Genomic DNA, 20,149 nt, shown 5'->3' with positions numbered 1-20,149 from the left:
ACCTCTAGATAGTTTCAGTCTCTCGTCAAACTGCATCCATGACAAAAGTTCCTAGCTGGGGGGGCTAAGGGGAGGCTTCATGGGTCCGACAAACATAGCCGAGGCTAGAAGCCCATCCGTCCCACCACTAGATCCGTCCCTGACGGTCTTCCATCCACACGGAACCTTCATGTCGCGAGCGTGAGATAGCCAAATACTAGTAAGAATGAAGAGAACAAGTGGGTACGAAATGAAGATGATGAACAAAGTGAAAATAAAGTAGAAAAAAGGGGGAAAAGAAAAGAAATCATGGGTATTGTAGACATTTCATCCTCCTTATCTATCATCAAAAGAAGCTATTTTACTAAACACTTTATCAAAACAGCAACAATTCTACTTCTAAAGCTGCTCCTTCAAAGGAGTCAAAGCTAAAGCTGTTTTTGGTGGAGACGTAGCCCCGTCAAACATGCCTTTACTCGAACGACTTCACGAGACACACTTTCCACCACTCCTATTCGGATGGCTTCCCCACCATTGAGTCCATGATTGTCGCTGCCACACACCCGAACCACCCGTCACCAAGGACGACTGCCTTTCCTACATAACCCATTTCTCTGACTCTTATTCACACAAAGAGCTTGAAGCAACGTTGATATTGGTGACTTCATGTAGCACCCGGTTTTAAGAACAAAACCAGATACACACCATATGTGAGACCAGGAAGTCAAATCTCACATATAGCCACAAATAAGGGTAATATCAATAGTCAATGCTTATATATAACGAACTTAGTATAAAAGATATAACCTTAGATAGCAAACAGCGGAAAGACACTCCGTTCTTCAGGCGAAACCTCCAAATCCACATGGACAACTGACTGGTTGAGCACAAGCCTAAACTCTTCTCCAAACTAGCAATCTGGTACCCATCCGGGATTTTTATCCAAATAAAATGTAAAGGCAAGCGTAAGTACATCTCGTACTCAGCAAGAATAACATGGGGTTCATGAGGCTCAAAGGCTAGACACTGGTTTAACTGCATGTAGCTTTTAGTTGTCACAATTTTAGCATATGAGTAGCATCAACTTGTCAAGTCCCATAGTAAACTCATGATCAGGTAAAATGAATAAAGAATAGCATAAACAACATATTAACAACAATAACTTCAATAATTTGCCATTAGTGATCATTTATTCTGTATTGGTCCAAGGCCGCTCGTGACCGTGAGCACGGCTGATATATCAGTTTTACACTCTGCAGAGGTTGTACACTTTCACTGTGAGTCGTGATTTACCCTTTCGCCCGAGGTAGTTAATCTCTTAACCCCTTCCTAGGGAGGCCGGCAGGGTTCACTATGAAGCCTTTCAAAGGTTCGTCTAACAAGTTAGGGCCGCTTGGTTTCATTAGTCAGTCCATGTGATTCACCCGCAGGAATCCACGGTCTGCTATTCTCCATTTGCGCCACACGGGTAACCACTAACAAGCTAGAAAAGGTCCTCATACTGAGCTAAAGCCAGAGCCATGTAGCCCTCACAGTTGTACTGTATGTCCCGGATGGTCAGATACAGATAAGTCCTTATGGAGAGAAACTAGAGCACCATAAGATAGCCCAATGCTCCAGCCCTCTTTTCTAAAGTTGCTAAAAAGTCATCTTTTAATGTTTATTGCATATTCCATTAATCAAATTACAAGATCATGGTTTTAGTGGAGCACTAGCATAGGCTACCTAATGCAAAACCATAGGTGACAAGGTATAAGATCAATACTAGGAAATCCTTATCAAGGAGACACATGCAATATGTATTACGTGATTAAAGTTATTAGGAAACAAGGATGATCCCATGCTATACTTGCCTTAAACTTAGATCCTTCTTCTAGTTCCAAACCTTCAATGATCTGTTTCTTGATCACCACGTAAAGCTCACCGACTGGACATGATCACAAAGCACCACACAAGCATCTACACAATCATACACGAAGCAAGCAATTTAAATAAATTAAAACAGTACATCAATCAATAAAGGAAAAGGTTTGAAAACTAATCTACACATTGCTACAACACACAGACGGAAAAGCACTCTAATCGTAGCTATGGTTTAAAAGAAACAACAACCAAAAGATTATATAAAACAAGAAAACTATAAGCTTCATTTACTATAAAACATGTTTAGGATATTTCAGAGATATATCTAAATTAAATTTAGTCAAATTATAATTGGTTTGGAAAACTAAGATAAAACTAAATTATTTACAGAAGACCGAGATGGCAAAAGTTGCTTTTAATTGAAAAACTAGTTGTATATAGATTGATCAAATTATTAAACTTTAACTTTATAAAAGACAAGTGATCGTAGAAATATCTAAATGAACTTGGTACATGGTATAAGAATATTATACTGAAACATATTTCATTGGACTTTAATAAAGTTAACACTTAAAGATAAAACAACGACATTACCCTATACTGCTTTTCATTAGAAGGCTATTGAATAAGTACTAATCTACTTATTACGTAAATTATTAGATTCATAATCAAGTGACATGACAAACTCTAAAACTAATGTGTAGAGCGTATCGACATGATTCAAGCGCCACTTTAACGGATCAAACCGGAGTTAAAATAGAGAGAATACAGACTCAAGAAACAAGTGTATTTCCATTGTATTTTTGGATTTATTTTTTCTAAAGGAACGGCAATAATACTAGATTGACAACATGATGATGTCATCATGCTAATCAAGAAAGCTAGGACGGCCGGCTACTTGCTCCATGTCATCGGTCGTGAAGCTATGTTGCTTGTGCAGCTAGGAGAAGAATGAGTACCTTCAGATGCTCACCGTGCAGCCGAAGCGAATGACGAGCGCTGGTCGCTGGCTAGCAGCAGACGGCATCACCGTTGGTGATCGATGGCAGCGATGAAGTTGAAGGGCGATAGGCTCAAGATCGACGGAACAGACGTCTGTTTCCTCTACGCGGAACTCAGAAAGACGGAGGGGCCGTTGACGGCATCAACAACTGCGGCGACAGGAGAGGTAGCTGCAGCAAGGAGATGTTGGGATCACCGGCAAAAACATAGAAGATGGAAAACAAATGTTCAAACGATGATAGATCGATGCAAAGAAAGACTACGGTGTCGAGAACGGTGAGACAAACCTCATGATAATGATCCTCATCAGAGACACTCGAGATGGCTGGAGAAGCTCGCCGAAGAAATCGTCAATGTTAACCGACGGTGTCAAGAAGAAAGAAAATTTTAATTTACTACGCGAGGGATTTCCCAAACCAGGGACTTCCCCTATGGTAGATATTGGTGTGCTTTGGCCTAAGGGGTTAGTACATATATATAGGGAGAAAAACTCTCCACATTTACATCAACTATCAATATGGTACTAATTGATGTTGCACCTTCCACCTTTACTAATGGGTCTAAATAAACATTAAAGCCAATTAATAAATAAAGACATGGTCTTTGGGATTTATTATAATTATTACACATGATATTTGAGCATTAAAAGGAATAGATGTTTTATGATTTTCAGAATTAATTAATTTCATGGATAAAGTAATTCTAGAAAAATCCAGAATCATTATTTAAGTCATGAAAAATATTCCGAAAGCTCCAAAAATTCGAGAAAAATTCTCAGAGACATTATGGAATATGGGGAACCCAAATAAAGTATTTGGAGCTCATGATGAGATAATATGGAGCATCTAAAAATTAGATTATGCTCACAGAAAAGTGAGAACAGAAGCTGGAAAAATTCTCGAAAAGTTTGTAGAGATTGCTTGATGGACGAGGAACTAAAAGAAGTGCTTTGAGTGATAAAGAAAAGATTTTAGGAAGCTCCTAATAAAAACTTGAGCTTAGAAATAAGGAATTTGGTTGTAGATAAAGATAAAGATGTACCGATCAAGATCGATCTACTAAACACATTTCAAAAACTTTGCTCACTCTCAACACACAAAGGAGTAACAATCAAACATTACATAAAACATATGTACCAGCATGTATGCACAACAACGTTGCTAAACCCTATGATGAATTTTAATTTAAGGAAAAAATCATTTTACTATATTTTCATGAGCACAGAAATACAAAATAAATTATTTTAGCTCTATTTTCAAAGAAGCAAAATTTATGGTGTTACACTTCAAGACATTCAATAATAACCAGTCTGAAATTTGGGAGCTGTATGACTAATTAAGAAACGAATGAAACAACTTGATATATTGGTGACTTCAAGACATTCAATATATAACCAGTCATTTTGCTTATATATAAACAGATCGAAAAGAAACAAAATAGCAAATTATAAAACAAGATTACAATTAGGCCATATATTAATTAACAACAACTCAACACGTACGGCAAATATAATAAGCATACACGCACAAGGTATGTAATAGGGCCTCTCTCTCTCCACGGATCGATCGGTTGAAAACTCCACGCTTACATGAGTTGCATGCAAAACCAACAAACAACAGCAGTACTACGCGCGCGCTTAATCAATCATGCATGCATATGTAACACATGATGATTAGCCGGTGAGCTCGTCCTCCAAGTGCGTGGCGATGACGACGTCGGAGGTGGGGTAGGCGTGGCAGGTGAGCACCCATCCGGCGGCGATCTGGTCGTCGTCGAGGAAGCTCTGGTCTGACTGGTCGACGCTGCCGGCGACGACCTTGCCGGCGCAGGAGGAGCAGGACCCCGCGCGGCAGGAGTAGGGCAGGTCGATGCCTTCCTCCTGGGCCTGGTCCAGGATGTACACGTCGTCGGGACACTGCAGCTCCACCTCCCCCTCCGGCGTCACGAGCTTCACGTTGTAGGTGGCCTGCGCGCGCAGCCTGGCGCCACGGGCGGCCATGCCCGGTACCTTGTTGCCCGCCGCAGGCAGCAGCGCCACGGTGGCCGGCGCCGCCGGTGCTGCCGCGACGCGGAGAGAGGAGGGGAAGGTCGAGGCCGGCGCGCGGAGGCTGCTCAGGACGGTGGCCATTGTTGTGGTGCCGGCCGGCCGGTGCTGGAGCTGCTAAGCTAAGAGAGGCTGTATACGTGTGTGTGTGTGTGTGTGCTGGAGTTGTTGTTGGGTCGGAGGAGGAGGAGGCGGCAGATATACATACATAGATAAACGAAGGGATGGCGCGAGTGCAGCGTGTTAGGCTTATCTTTTTGGTGGGGCCGGAAGCACAACGGACCTACTCTAACCTTTCATGTGATAACGTCCCCAACAATTTTTGGCCACCAATTTTACCGGCCCTCAACATCACCAGAAACTGTGTGTGTGATGTGAATAACGAACAGTGTATGTACTCCCTTCACCCTAAAATATATAGTGCACATCAACAAATTTTAGGTTTGACTAAATACATACAAAAAAGTTTTAATGATTATGATCTCAAACAAACATCATTGGATAGATAAATCTCATCATGTATTTTTCATAGTAAACTTATTAAAAGGTACAGATGTTAATATTTTTTTTTAAAAAAAAAACTCTAGTTAAATTTGATAATATTTTACTCTTCGAAGTACAAAATGTGCACTTATTTTAGGATACAAAAAATATATTTATTATACAGAGCAAATAAAGTGGTGACTCTCAATACATGAAAAATAATCTGTGGAGACCAATTGATGGCCACAGATTGGTTATTGTGCGTGTGGCAGCCACAAGTCATGACTGGGTGTACTCTGGCCATCTATATAGTTCTAATAATTTGCATGAGAATCGATTTCTGTATTGTGCCAGGATATAAGCTGGTCTAACTTATATGGGTATAGGAGGTTTGTAGTTTTATCAATTATGATGACATAAATTCCAATTCATTTAGGATTGACCTCCACACCATGTCTGAACATATATTGTGCGTTTGGATTGAGAGTTGAGTGATGTTGGATGTGTGTCCATACTATTTTAGACGACGATTGATTCAGGGTCAAAGAGTGAACCGGGATACCGAGGGTGTATTCCTTCATATTGGGGGACGCAGGATGCCCCATCCCTACAAATGGAGTGGAAGGGGCAGCCGCTTGTGCACCCTGTCGCTCTTCTAAAGCAATCAGAGTCGTCAGAGACACGGGAGCGGCTGCATGAGAGTTGTCAATGGTGTGGTCGAGGCCCACAGACAGCTCATCAAGAGGCGTGGGATCTTGTGAAGAGCCTACTTGTCTTGTAAGTCGTACTTTTTCTGCCAGCCATGAGTGTTTTTCTCTCACAATAAATCAACGAACAGTATTTTCAACCATGGTTTTTCAGACCAGCAAACAGGCTCGCACCACTGAGTCGAATCTTGCAGCAAATTAGAGGGTGGGCTCCTCCTCACGCAAGAGGTCATGGATGCACAAATGAGAGCTCCTTGGAGGTCATGGGGTCATGGTGGCTACGGTGACCTCCTCACTGCTATGGGGAGGTAGGGACAAGCGGGCGGTGGTGGTGCGAGGAACATGCGACACCGGCGCCGAAGTGGGCAACAAGTGGCGGTGGTGTACGGGGGCAGCAATGGAGAGAGGGGTGTGATGATGACATCACTACTTCATGTACAATCCAAAGAGACTAGGAGGACTAGTGTGGGCGTCCAACTCATCCACATTATGGTCGAGTCCTAGTCCGACTAAAGTTGGAATCAATGTCGGATTTTAGGACCAGTCCCGAGAGTGTATACATACTCCATTCTTGACGATCAATATATGCATGGAAAGATAATTAATAAGCTAACCAATGGCTTTTGATTCGTCCTGAGTCAACAAGAATCGTCAAAATAAGTCAATGTCCATAATTTGCCACTGTGCTGCGACATTGTTGTTTGGTTCGTTGGCTGTGGATCGTGTTAGGGGGTGCATCTAGAGGTGATGACGCCCAAGACCCTTTAATTAGTCGTTGTTTCTCCCGTTAGGGTTGTTGGGTTTCATTGTGTTCTTGTTTTGTTGTGAAACATATATTGTTTGCTGCATTGTTCGTTGAACTTGTATCATCAAGATCGACAGTTGTGAACCAGGGCCCCTAATGTTGATCTTGTTTGCCTTTGTCGACTAGTCTTTTTGAATCAAGATTTGAATCTCTTATCAAATTCATATACTTCATTCATACTTACAATTTAAGATTATGTTCACCCCGCTCTTACTTGAGTTCTCGATTCGCTCGTAGGAAGCCTTCTCGGCAAATCAATCACATTGTGTGTGGCTGATAACCAACGGGGAGCAGTGATGTATTGGTTGTGGGGTCTGAATATAATCAAACTTAGTTCCAAAGATCGTAAATGTCAGAGTTCTCTACCAATGAAAAGATCGGGCCGTGTCTACATCGCGACGTGCGAGGACGTTTGGCGTGACGAAGAAGAGATAAGGTTGGTAGGGAGTCTCTCGATCCACGGATGAAAACTCAACGCTTACATGATGAATAAGATAATTGCAATTGCAAAGCAACAAGCAGTAGGTAACGAGCGTAAAGAATAAGAAGCTAATAACGAACAGAGATAAGCATGCATGATTAGGAGCCGGCGGTGAGCTCGTCCTCCAAGTGCGTGGCGATGACGACGTCGGAGGTGGGGTAGGCGGCGCAGGTGAGCACCCAGCCGCTGGCGATCTGGTCGTCGTCGAGGAAGCTCTGGTCGGACTGGTCGACGGTGCCGGCGACGACCTTGCCGGCGCAGGAGGAGCAGGAGCCCGCGCGGCAGGAGTAGGGCAGCTCGATGCCTTCCTCCTCGGCCTGGTCCAGGATGTACACGTCGTCGGGCACCTTCAGCTCCACCTCCCCCTCAGGCGTGACCAGCTTCACGGTGTAGGTGGCCTGCGCCCGCAGCCTGGCGCCGCGGGCCACGGTCGCCGGCAGCGCGACGGTGGCGGGGGGCGCCGGCGCCGGCGCAACGCGGAGGACGGAGAAGGCCGCCGGCGCGCGGAGGCTGCTCAGGACGGTGGCCATTGTATGTCGTTGTGGGTGCCGAGGAGAGGCTGGAGCGTGTGTGTGTGTGTGTGTGTGTGCCTGCTTGCTTTGGACGAGCTACTAGCGGCTGGCTGCTGGAGTTAGATAGAGAGATGAGATGGAAACGAAGGGATGGCGTGAGTCCAGCGTGTAGGCTTATCTTCTTGGCGGGGCCAACTCCAACCTCTCCTTGTTTGATCACGTACGTCCTCAACAATTTTGGCCATGAATTTTACCGGCCCTCAACATCATCATCACGGGAATTAATGGGGCGGAAATTCACATTCTATTTAATTACTTACTGAGAGCAAAAGTAGTGACTCACACTCATGGAAAATAAAATGTGGAAACCAATTGATGGCCACTGATGATGATTGGTTATTGTGCGTGTGGAGGCCATGAGTCATGACTGTTCATTGAAGGATGAAGTCATATATAGATTTGTGTCTCATATGATCACATCCATGCGCTTCGATTTTTCTAGAAATTGAACTCCAAGTGTGTGGAAGGGCCAACACGTACATAAGGCTGAACCAGAGCGCGACACGGTGACCAGTGAACTAGGCGCACCCGAACCAGACATCTGAGCCAGGCGCGCGAAGAACATGGTCCCGAGTGGGCGTGAACCATATATAGGCTAGACATAGCTGCGCCTGTGGGTTCACGCTAAGGCAATGCTATGTATAAAGGGAGATTGAGAGCTGAACAATACTATCCTCTGTTCTCTCCTACCTTGCATTGTTATGCTTCCTACCTATTTGTTCTTCCCAAATTCATCCTCTACGATCTAGTCTGCTAGCTAACAGTGTGTTATTATAACTCGTATGAGTATAGGAGGTTCAGGGATTAGAGACTGAATTTTGGTAAGTTCAGTTAAGTATATGTAGTATATATATAGTAGCTAGCACAAATAAAACTGAATGAAGAGGAGAGAAAAAAAAACATTATTATTTGATTTGCTTGAGCATAGTGAAACTCATATATCATATCATGCATCCGAAGTAAAATTGGATTATAAATAAGAGAGTAGTATAACAGATGATGATGCATGGAGCTGTGCTGCTGTCATGGATGGATGCATGGCATGGTAGCTAGCTAGCTTGCTTGGCCCATACAGATCGTGTGGTGTGTGGTGTGCATGGCATGCGGCTGCTTATTAGCCGACGAGGTCCTCCTCCTTGTGCGTCTCGATGACGACGTCGGAGGTGGGGTAGGCGGCGCAGGTGAGCACCCAGCCGCCTTCGACCTGGGCGTCGTCGAGGAAGCTCTGGTCGGACTGGTCGACGGTGCCGGAGACGACCTTGCCGGCGCAGGAGGAGCAGGACCCCGCGCGGCAGGAGAAGGGGAGGTCGATCCCTTCCTCCTCGGCCTGGTCCAGGATGTACACGTCGTCGGGCACCTGCAGCTCCACCTCCCCGTCCGGCGTGATCAGCTTCACGTTGTACGTGGCCTGCGCGCGCAGCCTGGCGCCGCGGGCCGGCTTGGCCGCGGGCAGCGCCACCACGGTGGCGGCCGCCGCCGGAGCCGGGGCGGCGGCGATGCCGAGGGAGAAGGCCGCCGGCGCGCGGAGGCTGCTCAGGGCGGTGGCCATTACTGGACTGTAGTACTAGCTAGCTAGCGTGTGATTGCTATAGCTAATTAAGCAAGGTAGCAGAATCAGAAGCTGGGTAGCTAGCGACAATATGGAGTGTTTTGTTTGCTCTGCCAGCTAGCTAGCTAGGGGACAATGGAGACTACGTCTGGCTGCCGGCGATGATTTATCGTCGGCGGGCGAGGGAGGAGGGAGTGGCGGTGAGTGCTCGGCTTATCTGCGGAGGGATATCGCTTGTGCAACGAGGATCACACGTTGCTCATCGTCGCTTCCAGCCATCCATCCATCTATCTAGCTAGCTATCTACTACATACATCGATCGAACGATGTGTGCCAGCCTCTGTGTCTGTCGATGGGCGTGTGGAGGCCATATGCATGCATCCAGTCTCTGTACCACTACAAACGCATATACCCAAGTCTTCCTGTGTTTTTGGTGGACTTGGGGTGCTCCATCCATCCATATCTATCCATCTGCTTTATTTGATTTTTAGCAATCATATATTTATATATACATACCACGAAATATACATATATACAAAGGCAATAATCCGTATAATAATAAGGTACGCCCAGAAAAAAAAAAGACTGATATGCGTTCAGTGTGTGAGTGTTATTGTCCACACCACACATTGGATGCAAGTGGCTGGATTGAGGTTTTAAGGTCACAGGATCCTTGGTGGCCACTAACTAGCTTAGCTTAGCTAGCTAGGAATGTAAAATCTCGAAGCTTCGCAAGTACTTCAATTTAACGAGTGGTGGTAGTTATTCATTCTCCATATATATGTAACTGTAATAACAAATTCATGAACCCTATATATTTTTTTGGTGTGACTGACACCGACATAGAGACGCTATCATCCACCAACCATCTCTCATCGTTTTCACAGCGGCTCCCGTTGCTCCCTTCTTCCTTGCCTCTAGTTTTTTTCTTGGCTATGGATGTACTGTTGCAACGGTCCACGTGCAAAGGTACTCAATGATTCATTAAACACGTGATTTAGATGGGATGTAGGGTATTACCTCCTCCAAGGGCTTAAGGCCTTGTTTAAGTTCACCCCAAAACTTTTCAAGATTCTCCATCATATCGAATCTTGCGTCATATGCATGGAACATTAAATATAGATAAAAAATAACTAATTATACAGTTTGTCTTTAATTTGTGAGATGAATCTTTTGAGCCCACTTAGTCCATGGTTGGACAATAATTACTAAATAAAAAAGAAAGTGCTACAGTACCCAAAAACTTTTCACCTCTTCAACTAAACAATGCCTAAACTTGTATAAAATCCCTGTCATGTGGTATTGTCTAGTTTAATCTCGCGGAAATAACCCTAATAGTTATTATTTTTGTGAATCAACCTTATAGTTGTATTGTTGGTATCAAAAAACCAAAAACTAGCACTATAGATAGAGGAACACATGCACAGAACCATATACAAAGGCTAGATTTGCTCCCGTCAAGATAGGGATAATATACTTCATCTCATGCTAGAAGTCTAGACTTTATTATTGACTCCGCGGGCAATCTCTTCGTGACTAGGACATTCACCGTGGACTAGGAGTTCCATTTTGGAATCTTAGGCTTCATCATCAACAAGTTTGTCTGTGTGTGTTATGTTGCCACACCACACATTGGATGCAACTGGCTAGATTGAGGTTTTAAGGTCACAGGCCGGGATCCTTGGTGGCCACTAGCTAGCTTAGCTTAGCTAGCTAGGAATGTAAAATCTCAAAGCTTCGCAAGTACATCAATTTAATGAGAGGTGGTAGTTATTCATTCCCCAGATATGTGTAATAACAAATTCATGAATGCTATATATATTTTTGGTGTGACTGACACCGGCATAGAGACGCTATCACCCACCAACCATCTCTCATCGTTTTCACAGTGACTCTCGTTGCTCCCTTCTTCCTTGCCTCTAGTTTTTTTGCTACGGACGTACTGTTGCACCGGTCCACGTGCAAAGGTGCTCAGTGATTCATTAAACACATGATTTAGATGAGATGTAGGGTATTACCTCCTCCAAGGGCTTAAACTTGTATAGAGAATCCCTGTCATGTGGTACTGTCTAGTTTAATCTCGCAGATATAACCCTAATAGTTATTAATTTTGTGTGAATCAACCTTATAGTTGTATTGCTGGTGACAAATAAACCAAAAACTAGCACTATAGTTAGAGGAACACATGCACAGATCCATCTACAATGGCTAGATTGCTCCCGTCAAGATAGGGACCATCTACTCGATCATCTCATGCAAGAAGTCTAGACTTTATTGTTCACTCCGCAGGCAATCTCTTCATTACTAGGACATTCACCGTGGACTAGGAGTTCCATTTTGGAATCTTAGACTTCGTCATCAACAAGTTTGGCGAGCTTTATCTCTCCTACTCGGTTGAGACAGTCTGTGCATAAGTTATCTTCACCTTTGCTGAAGCTCCCATTAAGAATTAGGGACTCAGTCACCATCACACAACAGTTGACACCCTAGTGTGTGGGTCTATTACCTGAGCATGGCCCTAAGTCCCTAAGCTGGTTGGAACACATTATGTATGGTCGACATTGTTGTCGGGTCTGTATTACCTTCCATCCTCAAGCATTAATCAAATATAGATAGTGGTATGTGAAGTTATTGCCTCTTCTAGGACACTGCGTCCTCGATAGTGAGAATTCAAAGCAATGACGCTAAACAAAGCTTGATGATGAGTGCAAATTAGATATAACCAAGTGCCGCCGATGACTTGAAAAGGATCATACAAAACCCATGCAACGAATTAGCAGTATGTTAATATGCAATGATCGAGCCGTTGTGGTGAGACACTAATATGCAATAGCCTTATCGCCAATCGGTCAATAATGGTCGAACCGCTGTGGTGAGACACTAATATGCAACCATCAACTCTCATTGAAAAACTCTACGTACTTTTATACTGCTTTATTCAATTTCTGCTAGAAAAGTTAGACAAATATAGTATGATAAGTCTTGTTAATGCTTATAGTTCCAACTAACTATTTATATTATGATTTATGGAAGTTTTCAACTTAATCTTCCAGTTGAATGCTTATCATATTATCTTAGTGCCTATTTACCGAATTGTGTTGTAGATTCTATAATTATTTATCGAATTAGGAAATACTCCTTTTTTACTTAGACATGGGATATATCTAAGTGCATAGTAAACGTTATGTACATAGATAAAATAAAACTAAAATATTAGTCGGCCGGGGCCCACAGGGCATGCTAGGTGAGGGCACCAACGAATAGAATCAGCGACAACCGAGAAGTGCGCCAGAGACTAGAGACTAGAGAGCATCCTCGAGGCTATTCCTTCGCCTTTTGTATGTCGGGCCGAGAAAGGACCCTGGCCTGTTTTCCTTTTTTTCTTCTGTTGTTGATGGGCTTTATTTGGTAGTACTAATATACTTGCAATGCGTGCATACCCAGCCCAGACCAGCCCAGCACAGCCGTATGAAGTTGACTGCGACTTGCGCGGCCTGGTCCAGGTGAGAGGAATATACTATCTATGCCCCATTGCCATCGTCTCCTTCAATTCCTTCACGCGGAGAAGAAAAGAAGCAAGAAAATGACCGACACGCTATCTAGATCTAGCTACCTATCATGCGATTGCGAAGCATCTTCTTTGTTTTTTTTTGATTGACCTTTTCTCAGATACGTAAAATAGATGATAATTATGTATAGATATTTTGTGCCGCTAGCTAGCTACGCGTACAGACTGTTTTATTATTTATTGGCTGCGAATAATTAAGCCAGCATTTCGCGACTACTTTTATTTTTCTTTTTGATTTGGTTTAGCTAGGCCATCCTTAGTGGCAAGTTGTTTCCAACAATGACACGTACAAGGTATTGAAATAATAAACGAAACAAAATAGCTAGCTCTTGCAATACACTATTTTGTTATTATTTTGTTCTTGTTGTTGCTACTATTTTGCATATATATAATGCAATAATAATACATGTAATAAGCGAATTGTATTGGAAACATTCAACATGTTCGGTTGTCTGCATTGAATTTAAACCCATGATGAAAGATGTTGTCCGCCAATTTTGCACCACATGACACAGCGTCATCGGATAAGTTTGTTGCACTGATAACTATTTTTCTCTTAATGAAAAATGGATAAATGGTCTGATCATGAAAAAAAAAGATAAGTTTGTTGGCAGCTTAGCGATGACGATGACAGATGAATCATTTGTTCTGTATTGCAAACTAAACGAGGGATACTACAATAATTTTTTCGGAGATAGGCAAAACTGGTTTTTAGAGGCGGTTTCTCCATCCGCCTCGCAGCTAAGGTCACTATAAATCATCCATTTACTGAGGCAGACAAATGCCCCGTGCCCGCCACCATTAATAAAACAAAAAAAGATGAGCCTGCCATGAGCCCATCTAGGGCCTAGAGTCGAGCCCATCCACCGCTACCCGTGCCACCGCAGGGCGCGGCCACCGCCGCCGCCGCACACGTGGAGCTAGATCCACCTAGACGAGCCTGATCCATGGCGGATCCACTGTCGTGGACACAGATCCGAGAGGGAGCGGTGCTCCTAGGGTGGAGGCGTAGGGCTGGGGCGCCGCAGCACCGGATCTACCATGAAGAGGTCGCCGCGCTCGGTGTTAGGGCAGGGGAAGGGTGCTCAGCCGTAGCGCTCGGGGGAGAGCCCATCTCGCATGTGTTGCCTGAGGTGGAGGAAGGAGCACCGCTGCCTGCCTCGCACGCGTTGCCAGCGCCCGGATCCAGCCTTCTCGCCTCCGGATCCACGTGGGGAGGGGCCCCACCGTCGGATCCCCACCGAGAGGCCACGCCCATTGGAGGAGACGGCAACCCTGCGCACCCGCCTGGAGGCCAAGCCACTGGACGAGGTGGGCAGGCCCCGTGCGTCCCATCCATCGCAAGAGAGGAGAAAGAGGGGTGAGGGGAGGGACGCCGACAAGAGAGGATGGGAGGGGGCACCGACAGAAGGAGGGGCGCACCGATGGGATGGGGAAGGACGAGAGGGGGCAGTTTAGCGGGAGGGGAGGTGGCGTCGAGGTCGTGCTGAGTGAGGGAGAGGGCGTCGGGATGTTGGACTGAGTGAGGAATGATTGAGTGAGGGAGATGTGAAACCTTAACTCGCTCTATAATAAACCCAATATAAGGTGGACTTGGGCTTTTTTCTAGGTCTAAGGAATATTAACCGAGGTAGGCCTTATAAGTGGCCCGCCTCAAAAAATACTCTAATTTTTCGAGGCGAGCCACCTATAATGCTCGTCTCGGTTAATAGATTTTAGGAGGCGGTTATTTTGTAGCCACCTCCGTAAATCGATTTTGTGAGGTGATTTTTTATGACTGTCCCAGTTAATAAAAACCGCCTCGATTAATATGTGGTATTAATCGAGACGGTTAGAATTGCAATCCTCTAAGACTCATTTCAAAACATCTCGCAAAAGTTTTTTTTAGTAGTGATAGCTTTATTTTGAACAAACACACGACTCAAAACCAAACACGCTGTAAGCATATAAGGCTTCTTCTATACCTGCAGCTCTTGTTCTCTCTTTTCATCAATTCCTTGCCAAGTCATCAAAACGATGTATGATTGTGAATTATAAATTAATTATTAATCTATCCCCCTTGCTCAGACTTCAGAACATGCACGCATGCACTGTTTTTTCATCACTCCAATAATTGACGTGTGTCTTGGATCTAGTATGAGCTTGTCCGTTTTCAGGATCATGCATGGATGCCTAGTCCAACTCAAGCAAGCTGCGATCCATCGACGGAGATGCATGCATGCTGCATGGTTGTACAACGTGCCATCTCATCGCATCTCATCTGATCAATCACTATGTACTATACATGCTTTGCCTTGCTAGTCAGGACACTTCGTTTTCATATGTTCATATTGCCGCCATCTGTCTACCACGTATACACCACTACATAATTAACGAACCTGTGGTTTTATTAACTGATGAGTTGAACTTTCTTAAATTTAACTAGTTCTTATAGAAATTTGCATCAACATTTGCATCTCCATCTAAATCTATTATAAAAACACCTTTAATTAATATTCATCTTATCTGAGCATTATTATACATATTAGTATTTTTAATATATATTTTATTAGAGGTGAGAAAAATTAACTCCTAAGAAAAAATAAGAATGATATTTCTATAAATCGAGGAGTAGCTTTTGCTTATTTCATTTCATTTATTTATGACTAACTTTACTTGTATTAGTGTACTTCTTCTCTTTCTCCATCCGGACCTGCTGCTTTTCTACCGTGTCATGTTTTTTTTTTCGAAATCGTGCATTGCTCGTTCTTCATTAAGAGAAGTTAAAAAGTTTATACAGTCCTTGTGCTCAAATGTTGAGATACCATAGAGACGCTAGGCAACACTAGAACAAACATCGCCGGCTCAAACGACGTAGCTACTAGGTTGTACTAGAAGTTGAAACTAGTTTTGCACCGTGTGTTATATCCTGATATTTATTAATTAATATCTATATCACCCATCGTGGATTCATAGTATATGTTTTTAGACACGTACAAAATGAAACTATGAGAAAATATATACAAAGGAGGGAATCATATATGTCGTTATATATGTGTGGGGAAATTAAAATGGGTACTGCGCTTATTGATGTCAGCAACCAAATAATTAAACAAATCATAGGGAAAATTGCATCGGACAGTTTGCATCACTCTTTTCCGTTCGCTTGTCTTATAAGCCGTACTTTTTTTTCTAGCTAACAGTGTTTTTTTTCATAGATAAATTAGCAAACAATATTTTCAGTCATGACTTTTCAAATAGACTCGAATTGGTACGCTGATTTATTACGAGTACGAACAGCAATCTAGAAAAGAGTACGAGCTGAGAGTACCATTTGGATCGACATTTGCATGGTCGGATCGGTTTCGATTCTCACTGGAATCCAAAACAAACGGTGCATATCAAGTGCAACTTAAAAATAAATGAGTGATATTTAAGTTATTCTTTACTTCGAATTTTTAAACGTATTTTATATAGGTGAAGTATTGCATACAGAGCGCTCCCTCTACATGCGTGCATCAAATCTTCGGACATTCCCATATTTTATACTATACACACACTACGCGTAGGCAGTTGACCGGCAAATTTAAAAAACATATATATACAGAGAGGTCATCGATGGTTCTTGCTTGAGACATTAGCAACCCATTATCTATTAAAAAAGGATTAGAATAAAAAAAATAAACAAGACTGGGAGCAGCAAACAGGGAAGAAGAAGAAGTTTCTGGGCAACGAAGAAGAATCTTTTGTAGGAGACGTGAAGATTGCTCCAGTCCAACGCAACAAATGAAGAAGCACCACACACAGCCGACACAATTGAAATCGTCTCCGTCAAACCATGCTCATCTGCTGCATGCCATATATTCCTGTTTCCGCCGCCCCTGTTTAATACACTTTTTTTTTTCTCTCTGTCTTCACTAATTCCCTTAGTTTCCAAAGTATTAATTTTAAGCCAAATCTTTTTTAGAGTTATAAAATAAAAATAGTATCAACATGTGTGTACCTCTAAATAATTTGTTATGTATATTTTATGATTATTAATCTAATAATTTGTTATGCATAGTATCGAATCTTTGTACTTTATCAGAACTGTGATTGACTGATTCATAGAAAGTCGAGAATTACTTTTTCTTTCAGACGAAGGGGGCAAAATTTTTTTTGTCATACTGTACACTCATGCTTCGGGTACTAATTAAGTTTTCTAGCTATTCTTAACTAGCTTTGATTATATTTCTTTTTCTTCAACTAGCTATCTATAGGGTTACATTAATTTTCCATAAAAAGAAAGAGGAAAAAATATCATGGTTTTTTTTTGTCATTTGCATTTCTCTAAAGCTGAGAAAACATACATATATAGTATGCCACCGTGCACCATACTAAATATTGTTCCAAGGAATATTCTTGCTCATCAAATTGGTTGGATGATAACTAATGATACCTAACTAATCTCCAATGTGAGTGTTTAGGCTAATTAATTGCCTCCATCCGCACTTGAGGTATTGGCCGATGATTGAATCATTTGATCTTTGCTTATAAGCAACACATCGACGATCACTTGGTGCTTGCATAGCTTTTCTTCTTGGCCGAAAACCGACACGTTAATTGTTGTTTTTGTAAGTTTTTTTTGTTACCGCCAAAAGAATGTAGGTTACATAGACAAATTTTGGATTCTAGTGTGCCGCCTCTCTTGAGTTTCTCTGTCTCTATATATATACATGAGAAAGTGGCAATTTTGTTTACACTTTATCAGTCTATTTTAATTTCATAAGTCGCACTTTAAACATGTTTTCATATATAATAACTAGTTTGCTTATTATCTGCGAGGCTAACATATAAAAGATGCATTGGCTGGATTAACATTTTCTCAAACGATGTTTATTTTGAGTAAAATTTTAGTACACTGCAAAGGAAGACTGTACTATTCTAAAATAAATTTAGGAAAAAATAAATATGCTCTTGAAGGCTTTGTCTAAACCAAAAAGTACACGTTATATAACTGATGGGATTGGGAAATCCCTATTTCATATCCAGTTTAAAATCTAAGATTGTTGCTTAAACGAGCCTAATTCATTTTCTCTTGGGCCACCATGCCGTTACATACTTTGCTACTAATAGGTGGTTGGATAGTTAATTGAACGTGTATATGAACTATTAGCACCTCTTCCATGGTTCTAGCAACTAATGAACTAGCACATCAAATCATTCATGTTTGCTGAATTGTCAGCGGTGATAGATCCTTTCAGCTTATACATCCAGAAACCAGTAGGGGTGGATAAGGTTATCATATACACTTCTCACCATTTCCTCCATAGGTTTTAATTACACAGATAATTGTGTGTGGTGAAGTCAGGTGGATGATGACGGAGAACAAGACAAGCATGATTGATGATACGGGTAGACAATTGATAGGCAAATAACATCAGGATATATAGCAGTATAGCACACAGCATGGGCATGGCTTAGCTAGCTGCCTGCCGTATCTAGCTAGCTAGGACGAATGATTTGATTAGTAGGGGGTTAGCAGGGTGTGACTTATTATAATTAAGTGGATAAAGTTAGATTGGTCATATTTGGTAATATGCATGCTTTGCTTAATGAAGAGTACAACCTACGTGTTAGTATTTTTCCCTCTCTTTGGGCCTTGTTTAGTTCCCTAAAAATTTTGCAAAATTTTTCAGATTCTCCGTCACATCGAATCTTTAGACGTATGCATGGAGTATTAAATATAGATAAAAATAAAAAGTAATTGCACAGTTTGGTCGGAATTGACAAGACGAATCTTTTGAGCCTAGTTAGTTCATAATTGGATAATATTTATCAAATACAAACGAAAGTGCTACTATTACTATTTTAAAAAAAAATTGGAAGTAAACAAGGTTTGATGTGTGCCGGGGGATCCATGATTGTGTTCCGTTTGCTTGGTGGTACGGTGGTGTGTTATTTGTTGCATTGGTTGATTGCTTGGTTCCAATAAGCTAGAGAATGGAATGGAAGATGCACACATCACATCATCACATCTATGATTTTGTTGCTGAGCTGGTGGTCTCTTGAGAGACGTTGTAAACTTAACGCCATGGATTAATTAGCTAGTCGGTGGCGCAAAGCAACTAACTAATGAGAGTTACAACTTTTTTTATTTGTGTGTATAGGAATAATTCCTTTTTACTCACAGTAGTAGTTACTTCCATATGTATATCTTTAGATTTAGAGCGTATATGGCCCGATGAAGTGTATGTAGACGAAGTATATAATCATACTAAACCATCTAAGGTAGTATGTATGTTAAGTATGCATGCATATATAGAGTATGTGATTATACTTATTATATATACTACAGTAGTGACATTTTAGTAATATATTAAAAAAATATAAATTCCTTTGAAAATTTTTCGCACGGTAAGATCTAGAGTATCTTAGTATAAGTATATGAACAAACTCAAACCGATAAACAAGTATGAATATATACGTAATATGGTTTATTGAATGTGTGTACGATGAGAGACGAAGGAGGACGTGACAAGACAATAGGAGTCGAAGTACAGTAGGCATAGATCTTCTTTTATTTGATAGCAGTATTACTGTAAAGAAAGAATACAAGGACATAGTAATAGGTAGGAAAACTGAATAAAGCAACAACGACACGTAAGACAACATTTTTTATTGACAGCATAGGTCGTTGAATTGAATAGATTTCTTTGACGACACTAGATTTATATTTGAAAAGGGGGAAAGATGAATGGGTCATTGAGTAGTTTCCTCTGACAGCATTAAATTTATATTTGAAAAATTGGAAGAGACGACGACGACCATGGTGGTATCCATCCGTCTAGAGAGCAGCATAGGCAACAAGAATAAGGGTTTTATTTGGCATGACACCTCCTCAAATGTAGCAAGCTTCTCCTCCTGGTTTTACAAATTGTTTTGGCTCCTTCAGTATTCATTAGAAACGACACTTCTTCCTAAGGCCATGTTTGTTTACGTCGGAACAGGCCGAGAATAGAGCGGAATAGTTCTGGGTCAATACAAATTTGTGAACGAAATCTACAATTGGGAATTCCTGTAAAAACGAATGGGGCCTAAAGTGTTGTGTGCGGCCTCTCTGTAGATTATCAGAGCT

General features: G+C 42.1%; 3 protein-coding genes and 1 long non-coding RNA gene across 4 annotated transcripts; all 4 read right to left on the bottom strand.

Moving 5' to 3' along the window:
* LOC110436766 lies at positions 1,792-3,650 on the bottom strand. The gene is made up of 3 exons (XR_002454600.1): positions 3,132-3,650; positions 2,802-3,014; positions 1,792-1,938 (listed from the first exon to the last, which is right to left on the bottom strand). It is a non-coding gene; the product is annotated as an uncharacterized LOC110436766 (long non-coding RNA).
* On the bottom strand, positions 4,226-5,079 carry LOC8064336 (ferredoxin). The gene has a single exon (XM_021464787.1). The coding sequence runs from the start codon at positions 4,970-4,972 to the stop codon at positions 4,517-4,519; it is 456 nt and encodes a 151-aa protein (XP_021320462.1). The 5' UTR covers positions 4,973-5,079; the 3' UTR covers positions 4,226-4,516.
* On the bottom strand, positions 7,302-8,041 carry LOC8064335 (ferredoxin). The gene has a single exon (XM_002443659.2). The coding sequence runs from the start codon at positions 7,892-7,894 to the stop codon at positions 7,463-7,465; it is 432 nt and encodes a 143-aa protein (XP_002443704.1). The 5' UTR covers positions 7,895-8,041; the 3' UTR covers positions 7,302-7,462.
* On the bottom strand, positions 8,819-9,642 carry LOC8068511 (ferredoxin). The gene has a single exon (XM_002443658.2). The coding sequence runs from the start codon at positions 9,483-9,485 to the stop codon at positions 9,051-9,053; it is 435 nt and encodes a 144-aa protein (XP_002443703.1). The 5' UTR covers positions 9,486-9,642; the 3' UTR covers positions 8,819-9,050.

The sequence above is a fragment of the Sorghum bicolor genome, chromosome 7, assembly GCF_000003195.3.
Source record: "Sorghum bicolor cultivar BTx623 chromosome 7, Sorghum_bicolor_NCBIv3, whole genome shotgun sequence".
In the NCBI taxonomy this organism is placed as follows: domain Eukaryota; kingdom Viridiplantae; phylum Streptophyta; class Magnoliopsida; order Poales; family Poaceae; genus Sorghum; species Sorghum bicolor.
The sequence above is the reverse complement of the archived record's forward strand: the minus strand, read 5'-3'. Positions and strand labels throughout refer to the sequence as shown.

What these genes read in the sequence shown, in the direction of transcription:
- LOC8064336 (XM_021464787.1), bottom strand. Translation starts at nt 4,972, where the DNA reads ATGGCCACCGTCCTGAGCAGCCTCCGCGCGCCGGCCTCGACCTTCCCC.
- LOC8064335 (XM_002443659.2), bottom strand. Translation starts at nt 7,894, where the DNA reads ATGGCCACCGTCCTGAGCAGCCTCCGCGCGCCGGCGGCCTTCTCCGTC.
- LOC8068511 (XM_002443658.2), bottom strand. Translation starts at nt 9,485, where the DNA reads ATGGCCACCGCCCTGAGCAGCCTCCGCGCGCCGGCGGCCTTCTCCCTC.